Source organism: Periplaneta americana, chromosome 15 (assembly GCF_040183065.1).
Source record: "Periplaneta americana isolate PAMFEO1 chromosome 15, P.americana_PAMFEO1_priV1, whole genome shotgun sequence".
In the NCBI taxonomy this organism is placed as follows: Eukaryota; Metazoa; Arthropoda; class Insecta; order Blattodea; family Blattidae; genus Periplaneta; species Periplaneta americana.
Genome location: NC_091131.1, coordinates 9,113,742 through 9,133,448, shown reverse-complemented (window position 1 = coordinate 9,133,448; position 19,707 = coordinate 9,113,742). Strand labels below are relative to the sequence as shown.

Here is a 19,707-nt window from a genome sequence, read left to right as displayed (position 1 = left end):
AAGCCAGAAACATTGCTGCTTTAGTATTTATATGTTATGTGATAAACTGAGTGTTTTAAAACATATTTGTTAGGGCATTTTTTTGCATTTTTTGCCTCTTACAACTCATAAGAGCACTTTTTTGTTTTATTCGGTCATTTTTGCGGTATTTTCATTTAATTTTGGCCATAAATCTCCATTATTAATGTAAAATATTGTTTATTTCCTTTGATATTTTTCAATTAATACCTATTAATTTGTATATTATTTTAATCGTTTTGTACACAAATTTTGCCATTTTAACATAATACACCTCCACGCAATAGGTCAGTCCAACCACCCCTTCAATATAGACTCCTCTATACCTGCTAGTTCCGGATAAGAGTGGCCTTGTGGTAGACTACATGGAACTACATCAGAATTAAAGTGTACTACTTAGAAAAATTATGTAAAATTAAATAAACTTAAATGTTGGTACTAGAATTTAATTTAATTACTAGTCTAAATATTAATATTCCTACTAAGCCAATTATGTAAGATCAATTTTTAGCGCATTTTTAAGGACATTTTTGAAAGATTTTTAGTTCATAAATGCATTGTTTTTAGGACATTCTTTCATGATTTATAGGTCATCAAAATCCTAGCCCTAGTAATAATATATATGCGAAAAATAATAACTTGGTGATTAAAGACGGTGCTTACTCCGTCGGATCCCGGTCACTTAGTCACTCATAACAAGTGCACCTCTGCACACATGAGAACACTGTGCCACTGTCATACATCTATGACGCAGTGCATGAGGCCACTAGAGGGAACCCCAAGAGGTGGAACTTAAACCGAGAGGATTCGATCCGACATTGGGATGGGAATCCGGTGTGGCTTAGTGGATAGAGCATCAGCACGTAGAGCTGACTTAGACTTAAAAATAAAATTTTCATTTTTTAATTGTTTTTTTCGTTATTTTCAACGGTCCATACCCTTAAGTAATGTGTATAAATGGTACTTAGGATAGTTCCTGGCAATCCGTTCCAGAGTATCAACATGTTACAAATAGTGATCATTTACATGAAAGCTGGAGCTGTCCTGAGCAACAAGAGGAAAACTTAATACGAAGTTCCCTGTTATTGTAATTTCCAACAAGACTGGAAGACACTAATGCCTGAAATCTTGTATCATCCGTCACGTTTACTCACTCATGCTCGGTCGGATTATGGCTGATGGCACCTGGCTGACGGCATTAACAACTTCGTGCTCTGCTAGGGCTTTGGTGAAGGTGTACATGTTGGGGTGGTCGTTGAGCATTCTGAAAAAAATGAAGAAACTGTTACTAGCAAGTTTTATTTGCTTCCTGCTAAGCACAATTATTAGTTCCTCTTATGTGTCTCATGCTGTGTATGCTAAGATAAAGATCTGAGATAACAACAATATATTATAGAACAAAGATAAGACAGATTCGCCTAGTCCTTGTGGGAGTTAGGTTTCTAGCATAGTCTTACTGGCTTTTAAGGAACCCGGAGGTTCATTGCCGCCCTCACTTAAGCCCACCATTGCTCCCTATCCTGAGCAAGATTAATCCATTCTCTATCATCATATCCCACCTCCCTCAAATTCATTTTAATATTATCTTCCCATCTACGTCTCGGTCTCCCTAAAGGTCTTTTTCCCTCCGGCCTCCCAACTAACACTCTATATGCATTTCTGGATTCGCCCATATGTGCTACATGCCCTGCCCATCTCATACGTCTGGATTTAATGTTCCTAATTATGTCAGGTGAAGAATACAATGCGTGCAGTTCTGTGTTGTGTAACTTTCTCCATTCTCCTGTAACTTCATCCCTCTTAGCCCCAAATATTTTCCTAAGTACCTTATTTTCAAACACCCTTAACCTATGTTCCTCTCTCAAAGTGAGAGTCCAAGTTTCACAACCATAAAGAACAACCGGTAATATAACTGTTTTATAAATTCTAACTTTCAGAGTTTTTGACAGCAGACTGGATGATAAAAGCTTTTCAACCGAATAACAACAGGCATTTCCCATATTTATTCTGTGTTTAATTTCCTCCCGAGTATCATTTATATTTGTTACTGTTGCTCCAAGATATTTGAACATCTCCACCTCTTGAAAAAATAAATTTCCTATTTTTATATTTCCATTTCGTACAATATTCTCGTCACGAGACATAATCATATACTTTGTCTTTTCGGGATTTACTTCCAACCCATCTCTTTACTTGCTTCCAATAAAATTCCCGTGTTTTCCCTAATCGTTTGTGGATTTTCTCCTAACATATTCACGTCATCTGCATAGACAAGCAGCTGATGAATGTTTTCCATACTGGTAACACAAAAATTCAGGACATTTTGACGTGACAAGTCTATGTAAGCCCATGTCTTTCCATATCTCCAATAATGACAATACAGTGAACTCTGGACTTGCATATTTCGTTCACTATATCCGAAGTGTCTCTCCCCTAACCTTAAATGACAAAAATGAATAAAATGTGAACAAGAAAATAAAATATTTCATCGATTACACTGTATACTGTTACTCACAGTTGATTTACTTGAACTATGCGACCCATGTCTGCTTACGAAAGACCACATGATGCAATGTCACTTTTAATATTCACCTTATCTTCCAAAGAAAACACTATACGCTTCAACATTTTTATACAGTACATTCACTAGTCAGGCAGAAATGACAAATGCTGTTATGGTGTGAATGTGTACTCAGCCTTGGAATTTCCCGGGTCACTTAATGGAAACTGATGGAGTTTGAAAGCCATTGAAATCTTATTTTCATTTATGCTCTGAACATAATGTCCATCCCCTTTTAATAAAAGAGGGCAATTTCATTTTCCGTTAGTTCGATGCTATCCGTCATAATGGAAATGTTTCTGAGAACAAAAGGCAACCCTTTGACGGTGGGGGATTAGAAATAACAGTAGAGTAGAGTGCCTGAGAAAAGAATGTCAACCCTTCGACGGTGGAGTGATGCAAGGTCGTCACACGTTGCCTGGATTTAGAGTACAGCTCATTGTCTAAAAGCCACTAAATCTACCTTTGTACTTTGACTAAAGGAGTAAGAAACGTAGAATGTTGTTCTCAACACATTCTTTCAATTTTATACAAGAAGGTCTGAGTTCAAATAAGAATTTGTCAGGATACAACTCTTGTAAGTTCAATTTTTAAGGTTCACTATAATCAAAGCGAGGGTTCAGCATAAACGGAAATATTAATGTCTGTGAGTATTTTCATATTAGATTCAACAAGATATTTTACTCTGCTCATCCTGATATTTATACTTTTACAAACACGTTAATTGAATTTAAAATATACACATACGTGAAAATTCAGGGGCTATCTACTGCAGCAAAAATTAAAAATAAGGCTCCTTAAAAAAGAAAGAATCTATGGAGAGAAATATAAAAGATTTTACTGAGAAGCATGTATCCCGATTGGAATTCATTAAGCAAACAAAATACCACCTACCAATATACATTATTGGTTAATACGTTAATATTGTAGTAGGAGTATGTTCAAAGCAAATACATGCCATTATAGCTCTGTGTACAATTTACATCCTGTTTTTATTACCTGGGTTGTTTGAGTGTGCAAATTACATATCCAAAATCGGTGTGTGCAAATTACATGTGTGTAAATTACCTTCTTTTAGGCCATATACCTGAAACGTGTGTGCAGTTTACCACCTCCGCCGGTGTTACAATATTACTACACAGCTGCATACTTTCCTTTTACTCTCGCCGCAACCGCGACATTGCGATGACAAAACAATATCGACTTCCAGAAGGTGTTTAAGAACAAACTTCAGAAAAGATTTACGAACAAGTTTTTTAAAAACAAAAATCAACAAACAACGTGCCATTTAAAATTCCAGCATGCAGTCCATTTAAAAATGGCTGCTAATGATCCCCAATTGTGCAAGATGACCAATAAAATAATATATATTGTATTCTACACATATCAAAGAATGGTTAATTAAAATCCTAATTTGATTTTCAATTTGTTCGATGCTAGGTAACTGCCTGCTTATCTCTGTAAAATCTTTGCAGCTGAAAATTCATCCATAGATGGTCACTGAATTTATTCCTTCCTTCAAGGAGACAAACACAACAACAAACCGAAAGGGTAAAGTCCAAAATGAATTTAAAGGGTTCTACGAAGTCTGCAAAAACAGCGCTATCATGTATCGTCAGAACTAGCGTTATCTGCATACATACTTAGAAGTCAGATCATCAAGTGCTTCTTCACTCAGACTTGTTGCAAGGCCGATCACTTTCTCTGCATCTTCTGGCGCAGGGTAAACAACTTCTTCAACCCCTCCCTTCCTATTGCTGTTGACGTATGCGCTCGACACGTGTACGAGTGCCTGAAAAATAAATGACACACAACAACAATTTAATAGTGCAATTTAAAAGTTCCTGTAATGCAATTCATAAATACGTTACTCTGTATATAATGAAGAATAAATGTCGGCAAATGATTTATTCCCATACTAATATGAGTTCTCAAGCATTTGTCAATAAAAGTATAGAAGTAAAACTTTTATACATTTCTGAAGTCATCATATTAAAAGTCGAAGTTGTTCAGAAATAATTGAGTAAAAAAAAAAAATTGAACTGCAACAAAAGTTGCTCAACTTCCTGTTTATGAACCTCTTACAAGGTTAAATTGAGTTGGTATAATAGTCTTGCAACTGGTTCAAGTTAAACTTGGTTTCAATAAAAAAAAAGTTTGATAAAATTATTATCAATTGGGAGCTACGAAACTTCAGGAAAGTTTTTTCTCTATAATACATAAAATTAATCAATCTTCTTAATGTATCCAGCTGTTTGCTGACAACATAAAGTCCACTATAGTCCACTGTAGTCTATTCAGTTGTTTTTCATGAGAAATGAGGGGTATTTTGATCGGTGTTCATTACAGATGCCTGTTGCTAGTAGCCAAAGTTGGGGTGTAGTCAATATATACTGCAGGGCTGTGTCTTCTGCAACTGGCACTGATGATTTTAATTTACTTCTTTTGCGGTTTATGGATGGACAGTATAGAAGAATGTGTTCCAGATCTTCATCATGATTATTACACCACAGACAAGTAGGATTATCAGAAAGGTGAAATCGGTGTAGGTACAATTGAGTGACAATGTGACCTGTTCTGGCTCTTGTTAAAAATGTTTGAACATGTCTGGGCAAGTTTTTGTACATTTCCAGGTCATTTGGTTTCTTTTGTACAGACTGTAACATTTTTCCTTTGTCAGAAGAGAGCCAATTGGTGATCCATAGGTTTGTAAAATGAGACTTTACTGAAGCAAAAGCATTGGATAGAGATATCACTTGAAGAGGTCTTGGTTGCAAGTATGTTGCCTGTTTTGCAATATTATCGACTTTCTCGTTTCCAGGTATACACATAAGCTGCATTACCACCAACGCAGTCCCACTATATTTTTCACTGTTTATATTCATGGAGTCCCTCAGTGTAAAATTCTCCGGAGGTAAAATAGTCCCTCAATCGGATCTCCGGGTAGGGACCGCACTGAGAGGTGCCAAGAATCGTACTAAAGTACTTATTTGGAACATAAAATCAAGAAAAAGATAAATTTCCCAACAAGTAAAAAAAAATCTAATTCATAAAACTAACCTTACACAAGCAATAGAAAACTGAGTATTATCTGATGAATTGTTTATGATTATAAATTGAATTAATCTACTTGATATTAATTGCACAAATTTGTATAGCTTAATGAAAGTATGCTACTTTGTATTGTATATATTTGTATAGTTTTGGCCGATGAATTGTATATGCTTTAAATTGAATAGTAATCTATATAGCTCTACTGATAAATTGTTTGTGTTTGTAATTTGAAGTAGTTTGCATGATATGTATTATCAATTTCTGTATATCACAACTGGTTGAATTGTTTATACCTTAAATTTAATTAAATTGTTTTGTATTATAATATAGCTCAACTTATGAATGATCGTTTGCGTTTGTAAATTTAATAATCTGATTGGCTATGTATTGTATACTTTTAGTAGAGCCATCGATGTAGCTCAGTCGGCAGACTCGCTGGGCTGCTGTTCCGGACTATGTATTGTATACTTTTAGTAGAGCCATCGATGTAGCTCAGTCGGCAGACTCGCTGGGCTGCTGTTCCGGAGCTGCGTTCGGGCTTGGGTTGGATCCCCCTTTGGACTTTGGTTTCTTCCGAGGTTTTCCACAGCCGTGGGACTGAAGCCGGATGGTCTATGGCGAGTCCTTGGCATCAATACCTTTGACTGATTACCCCCTTTGATTTGATTACCTGGTTGGGTTTTTCCGAGGTTTCCCCCACCGAAAAGGCAAATGCCGGGTAATATTTTGGCGAATCCTCGGACCTCATTTCATCTCACTACATCTCGCCAAAATGTAAAAAAAATTGTACAACATTGTAAAAATTGTAGAAAATTACTAAATTGTAAAACTATAAAAATTTGTAAAAATTGTAATTGTAATATTGTAAAATGTTGACATGTTCCACATCTTAAAGCTTCATTGCTCATGTAAGATCTATGGAATAAAATAAATGAATGAATGAATGAATCTGGACCTGATTGAAGATATCAAGGAAAATGACACTCCAGAAGATGTCCTAAAATTGCTAGCATTGGAAACTGTTCATAGTAGATTCCATACGAAAAGAATGGTTCCATATTTTCATTGATGGATCCCTACTGTCCACTCAAAATGAAGCAGGTGCTGGTGCTACGTCAACTTTTCTCGTTTTATAAATCCTTAGGTTATGGAGCTACAAATTTTGATGGAGAAGTTAAAGCCATCTATTCGACACTTCAAAATCTGTTATTTTCAACAAGCCGTATATTCAGTGATGCTAAAGCAGCTAGTACTGCTATAACAACCAGTCAACCTGGTTGGCGAGTTGGTATAGCGCTGGCCTTCTATGCCCAAGGTTGCGGGTTCGATCCCAGGCCAGGTTGATGGCATTTAAGAGTGATTAAATGCGACAGGCTTATGTCAGTAGATTTACTGGCATGTAAAAGAACTCCTGCGGGACAAAATTCCGGCACATCCAGCGACGCTGATATATCCTCTGCAGTTGCGAGCGTCGTTAAATAAAACATAACTTTTTTTATAACAACCAAACTAAAAAATATAACTGACTGTTGGAAAATTATACACCATCTGATGAAGCTTAACAAGAGGTTAGTTTTTCAATGAATACTGACACACTGTAGATTATCTGATAATGAAGCTGTTGACCAACTTGCTAAGAAGGGAAGTAAAATCATACAAAACCCCAGGTCAACTTTATTATTTTCAACATTTAAAATATCAAGACATATATTTCCACGAAATGATGTACCGGTACTGTATAATAAAAGTTGGGAGTGTCTTAGTATACAATAAAATATAATTCCTGAGTTGCATCCTTTTGATAATAGTAAAAAAGAAACATTTTCGAGAACTATAATTTACTTTAGTCTTCATAAATTTATTTTATACGCTGAAACTATTTAACAATTGTAATGTGGGACATTTAACTCAAGTTATTTTCAAAGAGTTAACAAGAGGTTCGTTCCAACAACAGTCAGGAACAGTCCGTAACCATCGTGAGCATGCGCAGTACAGAAAAAGCGTTCCAACACAATCCGAACCGGTCCTGAACCGGAAACATGTACTGCAGTCGGGCGTTCCAACAAGCTTTTGACACGGGTTCGGAACGGTCAAAAATAGTCCGTGGATTGAGGCATGTACGGAAGAGTACGCGAGACGCGCATGCGCATAAGCTCACCAACGTCTCCTGGATACTGAAGAAAGTCATGATCGACTGTTCACATCATTGAGGTTAAAGATGAAAAGTGACAGTGCAGACGAATAATAAAACTAGAGATTTAATTTCAATTTTCGCCAAAAAGAAAGGGAATGGAAATTATTTGCGTATTGAAACAGTTAATTACAATTTCAACATGCAGCTTTGATTAAAAGTATAATAAATAACGTTCATACATTAATAATTAAAAAAGAACTATTTTTAGATGAGAGTCCCCCAGTACACGACATTGAATTATCGGAATTCTTGCCTTCCATATTTTTTTTTGTCATCTTTTTATAGAAAATGATCGAAATTCTATTTTCTGCAATCAGAATTAGCTGCGAAACGATAACAATTAAGCATCCCGTTCTTAGCAAAGATGATCACAGTTATAGCATCTCTGGATTTAGTACATAACGATCCGCGAAAGCGTTCCAACAGCGTCCAGTCCAGTTTCAATCCCACAGCAGATGCTCAACTAGCGCATGCGCATAAGATGGTACAGGAACCGTACATGAACTGATCCATGAACCGCTTGTTGGAACGAACCTAAGATATAACTAAATTGCACACTTTGAAATTCGCTTTTCTCAAACAGTTTACGTTCACATTACTATGGTCTTACAGAATCATTTTAAAAATCTGCCCATACCTAGTGATCTACTGTGTGTAATCTCTTCATAATTTCACAATAGTCAAAATGTAATGTTACATTCGTTGGGATCAAATCTCATCCATTTTCCATTGTGTTTCATAATTAGATTGATACAGTGATAAGGATATACATACCTTGAGATGGGACATTTCTTTGCATAGCTGCACCACTCTCCGTGTCCCCAAGAGGTTGATATTAACTGTCGCCTTGAAAGTAGCCTCAAAATCCAATGTGGCGGCACTGTGGAACACCACATTTACGTTGTCGACTAGCAGTTTTTTGTCTGCGGGGCTCAAACCCAGGTCGTCTTCCCCCACGTCTCCTGCCACAGCCACCAGCTTCTGGAAGACGTCCGACCCTCGCAGCTCTATCAGCTTCTCGTACAGCTGCAACAGCAGGTTCAAAATAAATTGACCAACGTGTAGTTCCTTCCAAAATCATGTTCAGACGAACTCTCATTTGTACAGATAGTAGATTTTCGCAATAGTGATAAATGTGAAATGTACCCAAATGCTGTCAAATAAGTATTTTTTTCTACGATAGTGTGTAAAGTTGCATTTTATCCACTGTTATCAGTGCGTAAAGTGAGCCTCTGAAAAAGTAAATAATCACAATCACAATATACTTTGCATACTTCCACTCGGTAATGAGTTTTGGAATAATATTCTTGGAAATTCCACAGATAGTAACAGTATATTTCTACTACAAAAAGAGTAATTAGAATAATGGTAGGTGCCAAATCTAGGGAATCGTGTAGGACTATTTTCAAAAAACTACAAATAATGCCCATGGCTTGTCAGTATCTCTTTTCATCGTGAAAACTTTGTAACTAATTCAACAGTTCATAGCATAAATACACGTCAAAAAAATGACTTTCATACTCCATCGGCAAGTCTATCGTGCTATCAAAAAGGAGTGCGTTATATGGCAGTAAAAATTTTTATTAGCTCCCTGTCGATATAAAAAATGAAACTCAAAACATAAGATTATTTAGGGTCAAATTAAAGAAGTACCTAATTTCTCACGCCTTCTATTCTGTAGGTGAATTCATGACATTCAATAACGCTTCATGAAATTGATACTAAAACTTTGTGTTGTACTAGTAGACTATATTGTAAATCTCGTCTGTATATATTTCATCTAGACTGTGACTATAAATTAAGACTTTATAATAGTATTAAGTTTTTTGACTTGTTCCATATTCTAGCTGTAAAGCAATGTATGAATACCATGGAATGTTAATAAACACAATACAATACAATCACTGCTATTCATTTTACGCACTGCCAAAGAAAATATAATATTAAATGTACAAACTTCATTCAATAAGAAATTAATGCATTACCTCGATATTTCATGACGCAAATATTACATATGACACAAATAAATAATAAATTTAACATTCATATTTATATTTAGCCCATATTATTCTGAAGTTACATCATTATGTAATACCGGTACAGTACTCATTGCAGTACGATATTACAGCATTCAACTTTTCCTAATCACTTTGTTGATTATATAGCCGGTTTAGACGGCCATGAAATCGTGATCATGAATAAAACAGGCTGCTATTCCATGGATACTTCTTTCTTAATGGTTCTGAGTTTAGACGGCCGTGAAATCGTGATATTAGAATCTCTCCAACTTGAAATGTTTATTTAATGTAAATTTGTGCTTCGCCTCATTCACAAACTTTACACTTGTGCCAGAAAGAAAATCTTTACGAGCTCATACCATAAATAACTAGTATATTTAAAATCATATTAAGTATAATATTCAAGATTGGAATGTCATTGGACTTATGTTTGGTACGCGAGGAACAATTCCCAAATTTACATTGGAGATTCTCAGAAAATTAAAGGTTCCTGAAAAGACTCTTCAGACAACTGCATCAACCATTTTAAAATCTTCATTGAACATCACCAACCACCATCTCTATTCATCTTTATAATATTCAATGTATATTATTTATTTTCAATAAATTTTTATCGTTTTGATAGCTACCAGATCTTGTCGCAGAATATTCTTTTTTAAAATTTCATTATGTATTTTTTTAACATTAATTTACATTTTCTTTTTTGTTCATTTGAATTGATTAGGATGCCGATATTTTAAATCCAAGGTTTGGACAGCTATCATTTCGATTTGATTGACTGTAGTTTTTAAAACCACGATAAAATGCGAAATGTATGCATTCCTGCGAAATAAGAGAAAAATAACATTTTATGATTTTTTTGTAAAAAAAAAACAGGGTCTATCTCAAGGTCCCACAACAGGACGTACGAATAAATGAGCCATTCAGAGCAAAAGTGGTGTAGGTCAAAATTGGGTAATGAAGTTTAAAGTAAAAATTCTGTAAAATACAGCGCAAAGTAACAATTAATATGTCCTTCTTGCTATCCACTGACTACTAATAGTTTAAATAAATTCAATATTAATTGCTACTTTGCGCTGTATTTTACAGAATGTTTACTTTAACCCTCATTACCCATTTTTTACTTACACCACTTCTGCTCTGAACGGCTCAAATAATGATCAGCTTCTATTTCTGGGCCTCTGAAAACTCTGGTATCTAAAACTAGTTATGCTAATTTATTGTTGCATATAACATAATCGATTCTTTAATTTAATCCTCTCGCCTCCCACGTATATTTATGACTGTCTTTATGGTTGAAAAAGGTGTTCATAATTTTTATTTGATTGTACAGTACAAAGTCAAACAAGTTCCATTTCGATTACGGGTCTGTTCACCAAATGTGCCAATATGTTGTTCAACTTTTCAACTGCCTACTCTACTGGGTGTTCAGTTCAAAATGTGTCTTGGCTCGCTGTATGCCGTCATGTGGCTAGCTGATGAGCCTAGAGAATTCAATCTTCCTACACTTCCGCAGCTCAGGTGTATAATCTAAGAGGCAGAGAAGTTGGCTAGCAAGTACGGCGTTCATTCTGAAGAGTACGTTCCGATACGTACGGTAACGCCGGTAGTGGCAGGAATGTGAACTGTTTGGAAATACGTACTGTCGGGATATGGGGAGAGGGTTAAGACGATTACTTACGTATTTGTTGACATTAACTTCGACGGTCAACATGGACACGGAGCATTTGATTTGTGTTGTGGAATGTTACCGTACGCAACCGATGATAACAAATACCCTGCGTACGACTTGCCGGCGCAAAACACAGTTCGAAAGAGGTTATGGTAGCACACAGACCGTACAGACCGCCATCTGTTGCTACGACGTTCAAGTTATACCGTACACGTTCTCAAGTTCAGATTGAAGAACGCCTTAAATAATAGGCAACTTCTCTAACATATAAACTGAAACTCGCTTCAAATCGGTGACCCAACAACAGTGACGTCATGACACACTTTGAACTAAACACCCAGTAGTATTAAAATCTCCCATCACCATGATAAAATCATTCTTATTTACTTTATTCAAAATCTGTTGCAATTTGTCATAACATTTTTCAGTTCTCTCTTCGTAATCTTCTATTGGCGCATAAATCCCAATTATATGAAGTAACCTGTGGACATCTTTAAACGAATTTTTATAATTCTTTCATTCCAAAAGCAATAATCAATTATGGCGATTTGAAATGTTTTATGTATCATTAACATTTATGCATTTAATAATAATAATAATAATAATAATAATAATAATAATAATAATAATAATACGAGTAATAATAAGCTAAATGTGGATGCAAAGTATTATGACATAAAATATTCTATGACCTGATAAATTCGTCCAATCTCCAGTCTATTTCATTTATTCCCCATTCCCTCCGGAAAAATTGTCTGAAATCATTATCATTGAGTGACAGTAATTTACTGAATGTCCCTTCCAAATTAAAATTGCTGACGTCACCAATGGTCAAGTTTATGCTTCAGTAACCTATTCATTTCAAACTTACGGACTGCTAACAAGACTGGCAAGTATTAAAACAGTCAGGTAGCGTTACTTGAATGACGATTTCACTTTCAGTAATCGCTCCTAGGTCTACGAACAGCATTACCAAACAACATAACGAGGCCTTGGAAATAATGACTGCTTTCCTTGGGCGCAGAAGTTCAAGGCCTCGTCCGTGACTTCCAGCACTAACAATCCAAAGTTGTTGTTCTGTCGTATATCAATGAGCCTTACGCTTTGCGATTATAACAATTTTATATTTATAGCCTATAGTACTACCTAGTGAATGAAATTACAATAAATTTTATTTTATTGTTTTTCATTATACATACCCGATTTGTTTTTATTACTAAGTACAGCATAGTGAAGAGACCATTTTTTCTGTTCCCCTGGGGGGACGGGAGTCGAATCCATTGCACTACGACTATTCCACGTACGGAGTGTCTATTCTGTTCAGGATTGGGAAGTTAAGCGTAAAAATTAATTTCTAGACGTAAAAATGTGTAATAATGTAACCAAATTGAATTTGGTATTCCCAAGAAACTAGTTCGATTAATTAAAATGTCTTAGTGAAACTTACAGCAGAGTCCGTATAGGTCAGTTTCTGTCAGATGCTTTTCCAATTCACTGCGGGCTAAAGCAAGGAGATGCACTATCACCTTTACTTTTTAACTTCGCTCTAGAATATGCCATTAGGAAAGTTCAGGATAACACAGAGTTTTTGGAATTGAACGGGTTACATCAGCTGCTTGTCTATGCGGATGACGTGAATATGTTAGGAGAAAATCCACAAACGATTAGGGAAAACACGGGAATTCTAGTTGAAGCAAGTAAAGAGATAGGGTTGGAAGTAAATCTCGAAAAGACTAAGTATATGATTATGTCTCGTGACCAGAATATTGTACGAAATGGAAATATAAAAATTGGAGATTTGTCCTTCGAAGAAGTGGAAAAATTCAAATATCTTGGAGCAACAGTAACAAATATAAATGACACTCGGGAGGAAATTAAACACAGAATAAATACGGGAAATGCCTGTTATTATTCGGTTGAGAAGCTTTTGTCAAAAAATCTGAAAGTTAGAATTTATAAAACAGTTATATTATCGGTTGTTCTGTATGGTTGTGAAACTTGGACTCTCACTTTGAGAGAGGAACAGAGATTAAGGGTGTTTGACAATAAGGTTCTTAGAAAAATATTTGGGACTAAGAGGGATGAAGTTACAGGAGAATGGAGAAAGTTACACAACGCAGAGCTGCACGCATTGTATTCTTCACCTGACATAATTAGGAACGTAAAATCCAGACGTTTGAGATGGGCAGGTCATGTAGCACGTATGGGCAAATCCAGAAATGCATATAGAGTGTTAGTTGGGAGGCCGGAGGAAAAAAGACCTTTGGGGAGGCCGAGACGTAGATGGGAAGATAATATTAAAATGGATTTGAGGGAGGTGGGATATGATAGAGACTGGATTAATCTTGCACAGGATAGGGACCGATGGCGGGCTTATGTGAGGGCGGCAATGAACCTCCGGTTTCTTAAACCCAGTAAGTGAGTAAGTAAAAATGTGTAATTTAAATCATACATGTAAAAAATGTAATCCATTAAAAAAAGTTCACTGGTTCGTGTCGTTATATAACGCATCAGAGACGTAATTCGGTAATACTCGACTATAATATGATTAGCATTATAGTTTCCTGTCTGCATGCTTGTTATATGTTTTTCTTCAAATGGGTACCTAAATAACTGATATTTTCTCACATTAAGGCTGAATATATTCAGTTCGTGAAATAAGATCCATTTCCTTGCTTTGGTCAGTTCTTCACTTAATGATTGCATTTGAATTGCAGATATGAATGGAATGACGATAATGTGGTGACGAAATGGGACTGGCAAAGGAACCGAAAGTCATTACAGTGCCTATTTCTCAATACCTGCTCTGTCCTGAAACATCGCAGGCATCGAAGTCTAGGTCTTCTTGATGAGAGGACATCGTCTAACTGAATGAGGTGTTCCTGTGTCCTATACTCTGTTGATCCAACCCGTCACAACAGTGGATACAGCTCGTAAGTAAAATTGATCTTACATCCAATGGCAAAATGTTAATTAGTAGATGTTGCTAGGTACTGTATAGCTTACTGTTAAGGGGAGAGGATGGTACTTTTTTGGTGAAAATGAGTAAATTTTCAAAAATATGTGGTACCTAAGAGGTTACGTCCATTTTCGGTTTTCCCCTTCAAAATTTTCTAGAGCTCCTTCAGTGGAGCAGCGTAACCCGGAGTGAGACTAGTGGCCAACAGGCTTGGAGCTCACATATTTAGTTTCGTCCGGCCCCCAACCCCTTGCAAGGACGCGTTTGCGTACCTTTTAAATTTGTCCTCCCAATTGTCCTCGTTCGATTTTTCGAAAAAAAAAAAATTCTTTAAAATACTCTGAGATATGTGTGGAATGCATAGCATAACATTTTGTGGGTATTTGTGCCCTTATCGGATGTTGAGTCGCCATTTTTAAACTTCCTCCGTTATGGATTTTTAAATCACTCGCCCACTTTTATTGTTGTTTCCGGGAAATTAAATTTTCAAAAAAAATTGTTTTTTCTTTAAAATACCCTTTTATATGTATGTAATGCATAGCGTAACATTTTGTGGGTATTTGTGCCCTTATCGGATGTTGAGTCGCTATTCTTAAACTTCCTGTGTTATGGATTTTTAAATCACTCGCCCACTTTTATTGTTGTTTCCGGTAAATTAAATTTTCAAAAAAATTTGTTTTTTTTTTTCTTTAAAATACCCTTTTATATGTGTGGAATGCATAGCATAACATTTTGTGGGTATTTGTGCCCTTATCGGATGTTGAGTCGCCATTTTTAAACTTCCTGCGTTATGGATTTTTAAATCACTCGCCCACTTTTATTGTTGTTTCCGGGAAATTAAATTTTCAAAAAAAATTGTTTTTTCTTTAAAATACTCTTTGATATGTGTGGAATGCATTGCATAACATTTTGTGGGTATTTGTGCCCTTATCGGATGTTGAGTCGCCATTTTTAAACTTCCTGCGTTATGGATTTTTTAATCACTCGCCCACTTTTATTGTTGTTTCCGGTAAATTAAATTTTCAAAAAAAATTGTTTTTTTTTTCTTTAAAATACCCTTTTATATGTGTGGAATGCATTGCATAACATTTTGTGGGTATTTGTGCCCTTATCGGATGTTGAGTCGCCATTTTTAAACTTCCTCCGTTATGGATTTTTAAATCACTCGCCCACTTTTATTGTTGTTTCCGGTAAGTTAAATTTTCAAAATTTTTTTTTTCTTTATAATACTCTTTGATATGTGTGGAATGCATTTCATAACATTTTGTGGGTATTTGTGCCCTTATCGCATGTTGAGTCGCCATTTTTAAACTTCCTGCGTTATGGATTTTTTAATCACTCGCCCACTTTTATTGTTGTTTCCGGTAAATTAAATTTAAAAAAAAAATTGTTTTTTCTTTAAAATACACTTTGATATGTGTGGAATGCATTGCATAACATTTTGTGGGTATTTGTGCCCTTATCGGATGTTGAGACGTCATTTTTAAACTTCCTGCGCTACGGATTTTTAAATCACACGCCCGCTTTTATCGGTTTCCAGTAACTTCACTTTTTTTTGCTACATTGCCAGACAAAAATGGATATAATTTCTGAACTATTAAAGGTACATGCAAGAAATTTAGAACACACATTCTTTAGACTATTTAGGAAACTTTTCTCTGTAACAGAATTTTGTTAATTTATTTCATTTTAAAAATATGTCCGTTTGTTTGCAAGAAAGGAAATCAGAAAATTGTTATTAAATTTTAATTGTTTATTTTACAAACGTAGGGACTAATATCAAAATTCTGTTACAGACAGTTTGTAGAACATGCTTTTGCAAATACATTGCAAAAAACTGTTTGAATCTATCTTTAAAAACGGTTTAGATATATCGGTTTTAGTACAATCCTGCATGGGGTACATTTTTTTTTTTTTCAAATTTGGGCCCCGATATATATTTTTTTTTTTTTTTCAAAATATTTATATTTGGTTGAGTTGCCACAGCTATGAGCTCTCTACATACAAAATATTAATATTTTACACCAAATAGGAAAAAAAGTTTTAAAAAATACCATCCTCTCCTTAAGGGGGGATTCCACTGCACTAGACTGAAAAAAAATTAACCAATTTTAGCCATATTATTAGTGTTAATTAGGGTGGTTAAAAAGAAAGATACTAGAATTCAACAACGAATGAGAAAGCAAGACAAACAGGTCCCGTAAAGCTGAAAACCCTCACGACACTACGACGTTGATGCGAAGACTCCTTGTGAGTGAATCAAGCGAACTTTCAAGACATCGGGAGTGGTCAACTCTCGAACGTCAAGCAGATTTGAATCGCCACAGTTGTTTATACCAGACTGAACTTGTATATATTTTGACAACTGTTTAAACAATCTAGCCTATTTGAAACATCATCTCTACCTTTCAGTCGACCTGGTTGGCGAGTTGGTATAGCGCTGGCCTTCTATGCCCAAGGTTGCGGGTTCGATCCCGGGCGAGGTCGATGGCATTTAAGTGTGCTTAAATGCGACAGGCTCATGTCAGTAGATTTACTGGCATGTAAAAGAACTCCTGCAGGACAAAATTCCGGCACATCCGGCGACGCTGATATAACCTCTGCAGTTGCGAGCGTCGTTAAATAAAACATAACGTCTCTACTTTTCAGTGTATAATAATCCGTTCCCGAATCTTTATTTAATTACTAGGCCCTTACTAAAAGTCTAGGATTTTTTTTTTTCGTTTGTTTGAGATCAAGTGTACCATTTCAAGTAAAAAAATATTAACGGTTTATTTAACGTTATGTTTTATGTTTCTTAAAAATGCAAATTTATTTGAGATTTTTTTTTTCTATTATATTACTATAGGTAATATTCGATAATAGAACCAGAACATTTTGATAACTATGATACTGTTTTGTTTTCTATTTTTGTGTGAATTAAACATCTCTAATATTATTTATTTCAATGATGTATGTTATTCAAAGTTACGAAATCTTTCCGACCAAATGCTATTTCGAGAATGATGAGCGAGACTCGAAGCGCACGAGAGTTACGAGACGAGACTCGAAAGACAAATGCAACGAACACAACGAGCGAGAGCGGCAGTTAATTTTGTTCATCTCTGATACCCACTTACTTACAAATGGTTTTTAAGGAATCCGCACGTTCATTGCCGCCATCACATAAGCCCGCCATCGGTCTCTACACTGAGCAAGATTAATCCAGTCCCTAGCATCATATCCCACCTTCCTCAAATCCATTTTAATATTATCCTCTTATCTATGTCTCGGTTTCCCCAAAAGTCTTTTTCTCTCCGGCCTCCCAACTAACACACTATTGAAGACTTTTTTCCTGAAATTAAATCACCAGGTTGCCCCATAAGTTAGAAGTAAATGCTCTTTTGATACGGTATGTATACCCAATGGATTGATATCAGTTTTTACGTATTACATAATATATTATCTAATCTAATCTACCGGATTCTTGGTGAGTTCTTCTACTCTGGTCGCAATCTCCTTTCCCTTCTTGGGTCGGACAAGCAAGTAGATGTTCCCCGCATCTGGACACACCCGCAGGATCTTCTCGATGAGCGCCATGCCCAGAAAGCCAGTCGCCCCCGTTATGAAGATGTTGGCCCCTTTGAAGAAGTCCCGCACCGCACTGCTGCTGCTGTCTGCATCCGCCATCTCTGCCTGGCTGCAACAAAAATGTTTTAACGAATTCAGTAATAAATATTGGTGATAGTCGTCAGCACCATTGGAAAAATTCCTGTTAGAAATACAAGAAAATATTAGCAGAACGAAAAGTTGCATTTATTCGGATCCAATTTCTGCACATTTAAAAGATAAAACTGAAATTCTCTCATTCTCTCGTTAAGAAAAAAGAGCATTCAATATTCTGAAACATAGTATTTATCGAAACAAGACAAAATATCTAATACACATGGGTCCTATTATTACGAGGTATTTCTGATCTGTTATGAGCATTAATTACGCATTTGTGAACCACTGAAATAACATCTTAAAAGCCATCAACATCACCGTCTTTCATGGATTTAGGTTTCATTGCCTGTTTCCACATCAAGAGAGCGCGTCTCACCATCTTGTCAATAGGAGGCCAATATTTTTGTTTCTAGATTATAGGTTCTATTGAAGTATCATATTCGGAATTCTTTCCTCGTGCATCCTTTAGATCTGGTTATGCCAATTTTATTTAATTTTGATTCTTCTGTCTGTGAGATTAACGTTTGAGAAAATAAACGATATCATTCTCGACATGATAAAGACTGAATTCTTGCGAAAGACGTAAAAATCATGATGAGAAAGTATGTGTCAGTACTTTACCCCTTCATACTTACAAATTACCACTGAAGTAGGCCTACTAGTACTTGTAACTTACTAGTGAATTTTCAATTAGTATTCTGTACCAATGAAAGAAGACTAATGCATACATGTACTAATGAAATTTAAATATATTTATTTAATAATATTGAGTTATATTTTGAGAAATATGTTCTCTAAAATATCTCTCCTTGTTTCTATTTCTTAAAAAAAAAATCATTTCCTTTGATTCCATTTCAATAACTTTGCAGTGTTTGTAATTCCGCAACAATTAAGTTTGGGGGTGAAGATCGTTATTAGTGGCATCTGTTGGCTAATATGGGAAACTATCAAGGAGCATTATGCGGTGATCGTGGAAGAACATGATGATGATAAGTAAATTTTTCATTATTAAAGAAGTAAACTAAAATAAATAACACACCGCCGTCTGGATCCCCTCGCCTAGAACGACGAGACGCTAGGCGAGGAGATCCAGACGGCGGTGAAATAACATTACAGAGTTACGAAATTCGTAGAATCTATGAATCTTTGCTGTATAACCTACCATAAAATACATTACGATTAAATAGACAAACATAACCTAATTCGATGAATGAAATACGAAGATAACCAGATGCTTCATGTTATGACCTAGTATGTTTATGTATATGACGTCACTAATAGTGATTCATTGGTAATGTACAACACACTTTAATAATTCTTACATACAACTCCATGCTTTACAACATCTTTCATAGGTAATGTTTAATGTACAGCACCATACCTTTGTGGAATAAGCCTCTGGGCAATGATCCTCTTTATAAGTTAAATTGTACAACAATTTTGCTCCGAAAATCTACTTACGACTTTAAGGTTTGCGTCCTTCTTTCGAATAAACACTCGAGATTTCTGTGTAGGTCAGCGGCACAA

General features: G+C 35.6%; 1 protein-coding gene across 2 annotated transcripts in view; it reads right to left on the bottom strand.

Annotated features, from left to right (window-relative positions):
* LOC138714616 (putative fatty acyl-CoA reductase CG8306) overlaps positions 1 to 19,707 on the bottom strand; it is a 105,052-nt gene that overhangs the window by 16,296 nt on the left and 69,049 nt on the right. The window contains exons 2-5 of one of the 2 annotated variants that reach the window (XM_069846643.1): positions 17,935 to 18,154; positions 8,601 to 8,852; positions 4,222 to 4,370; positions 1,173 to 1,282 (exon numbers count right to left, since the gene is read on the bottom strand). In XM_069846643.1, the coding sequence (XP_069702744.1) occupies positions 1,173 to 1,282; positions 4,222 to 4,370; positions 8,601 to 8,852; positions 17,935 to 18,144 (721 nt within the window). In that variant the 5' untranslated portion in view covers positions 18,145 to 18,154. The remainder of the gene's footprint in view (positions 1 to 1,172; positions 1,283 to 4,221; positions 4,371 to 8,600; positions 8,853 to 17,934; positions 18,155 to 19,707) is intronic. The other variant, XM_069846644.1, reaches the window with a different exon arrangement.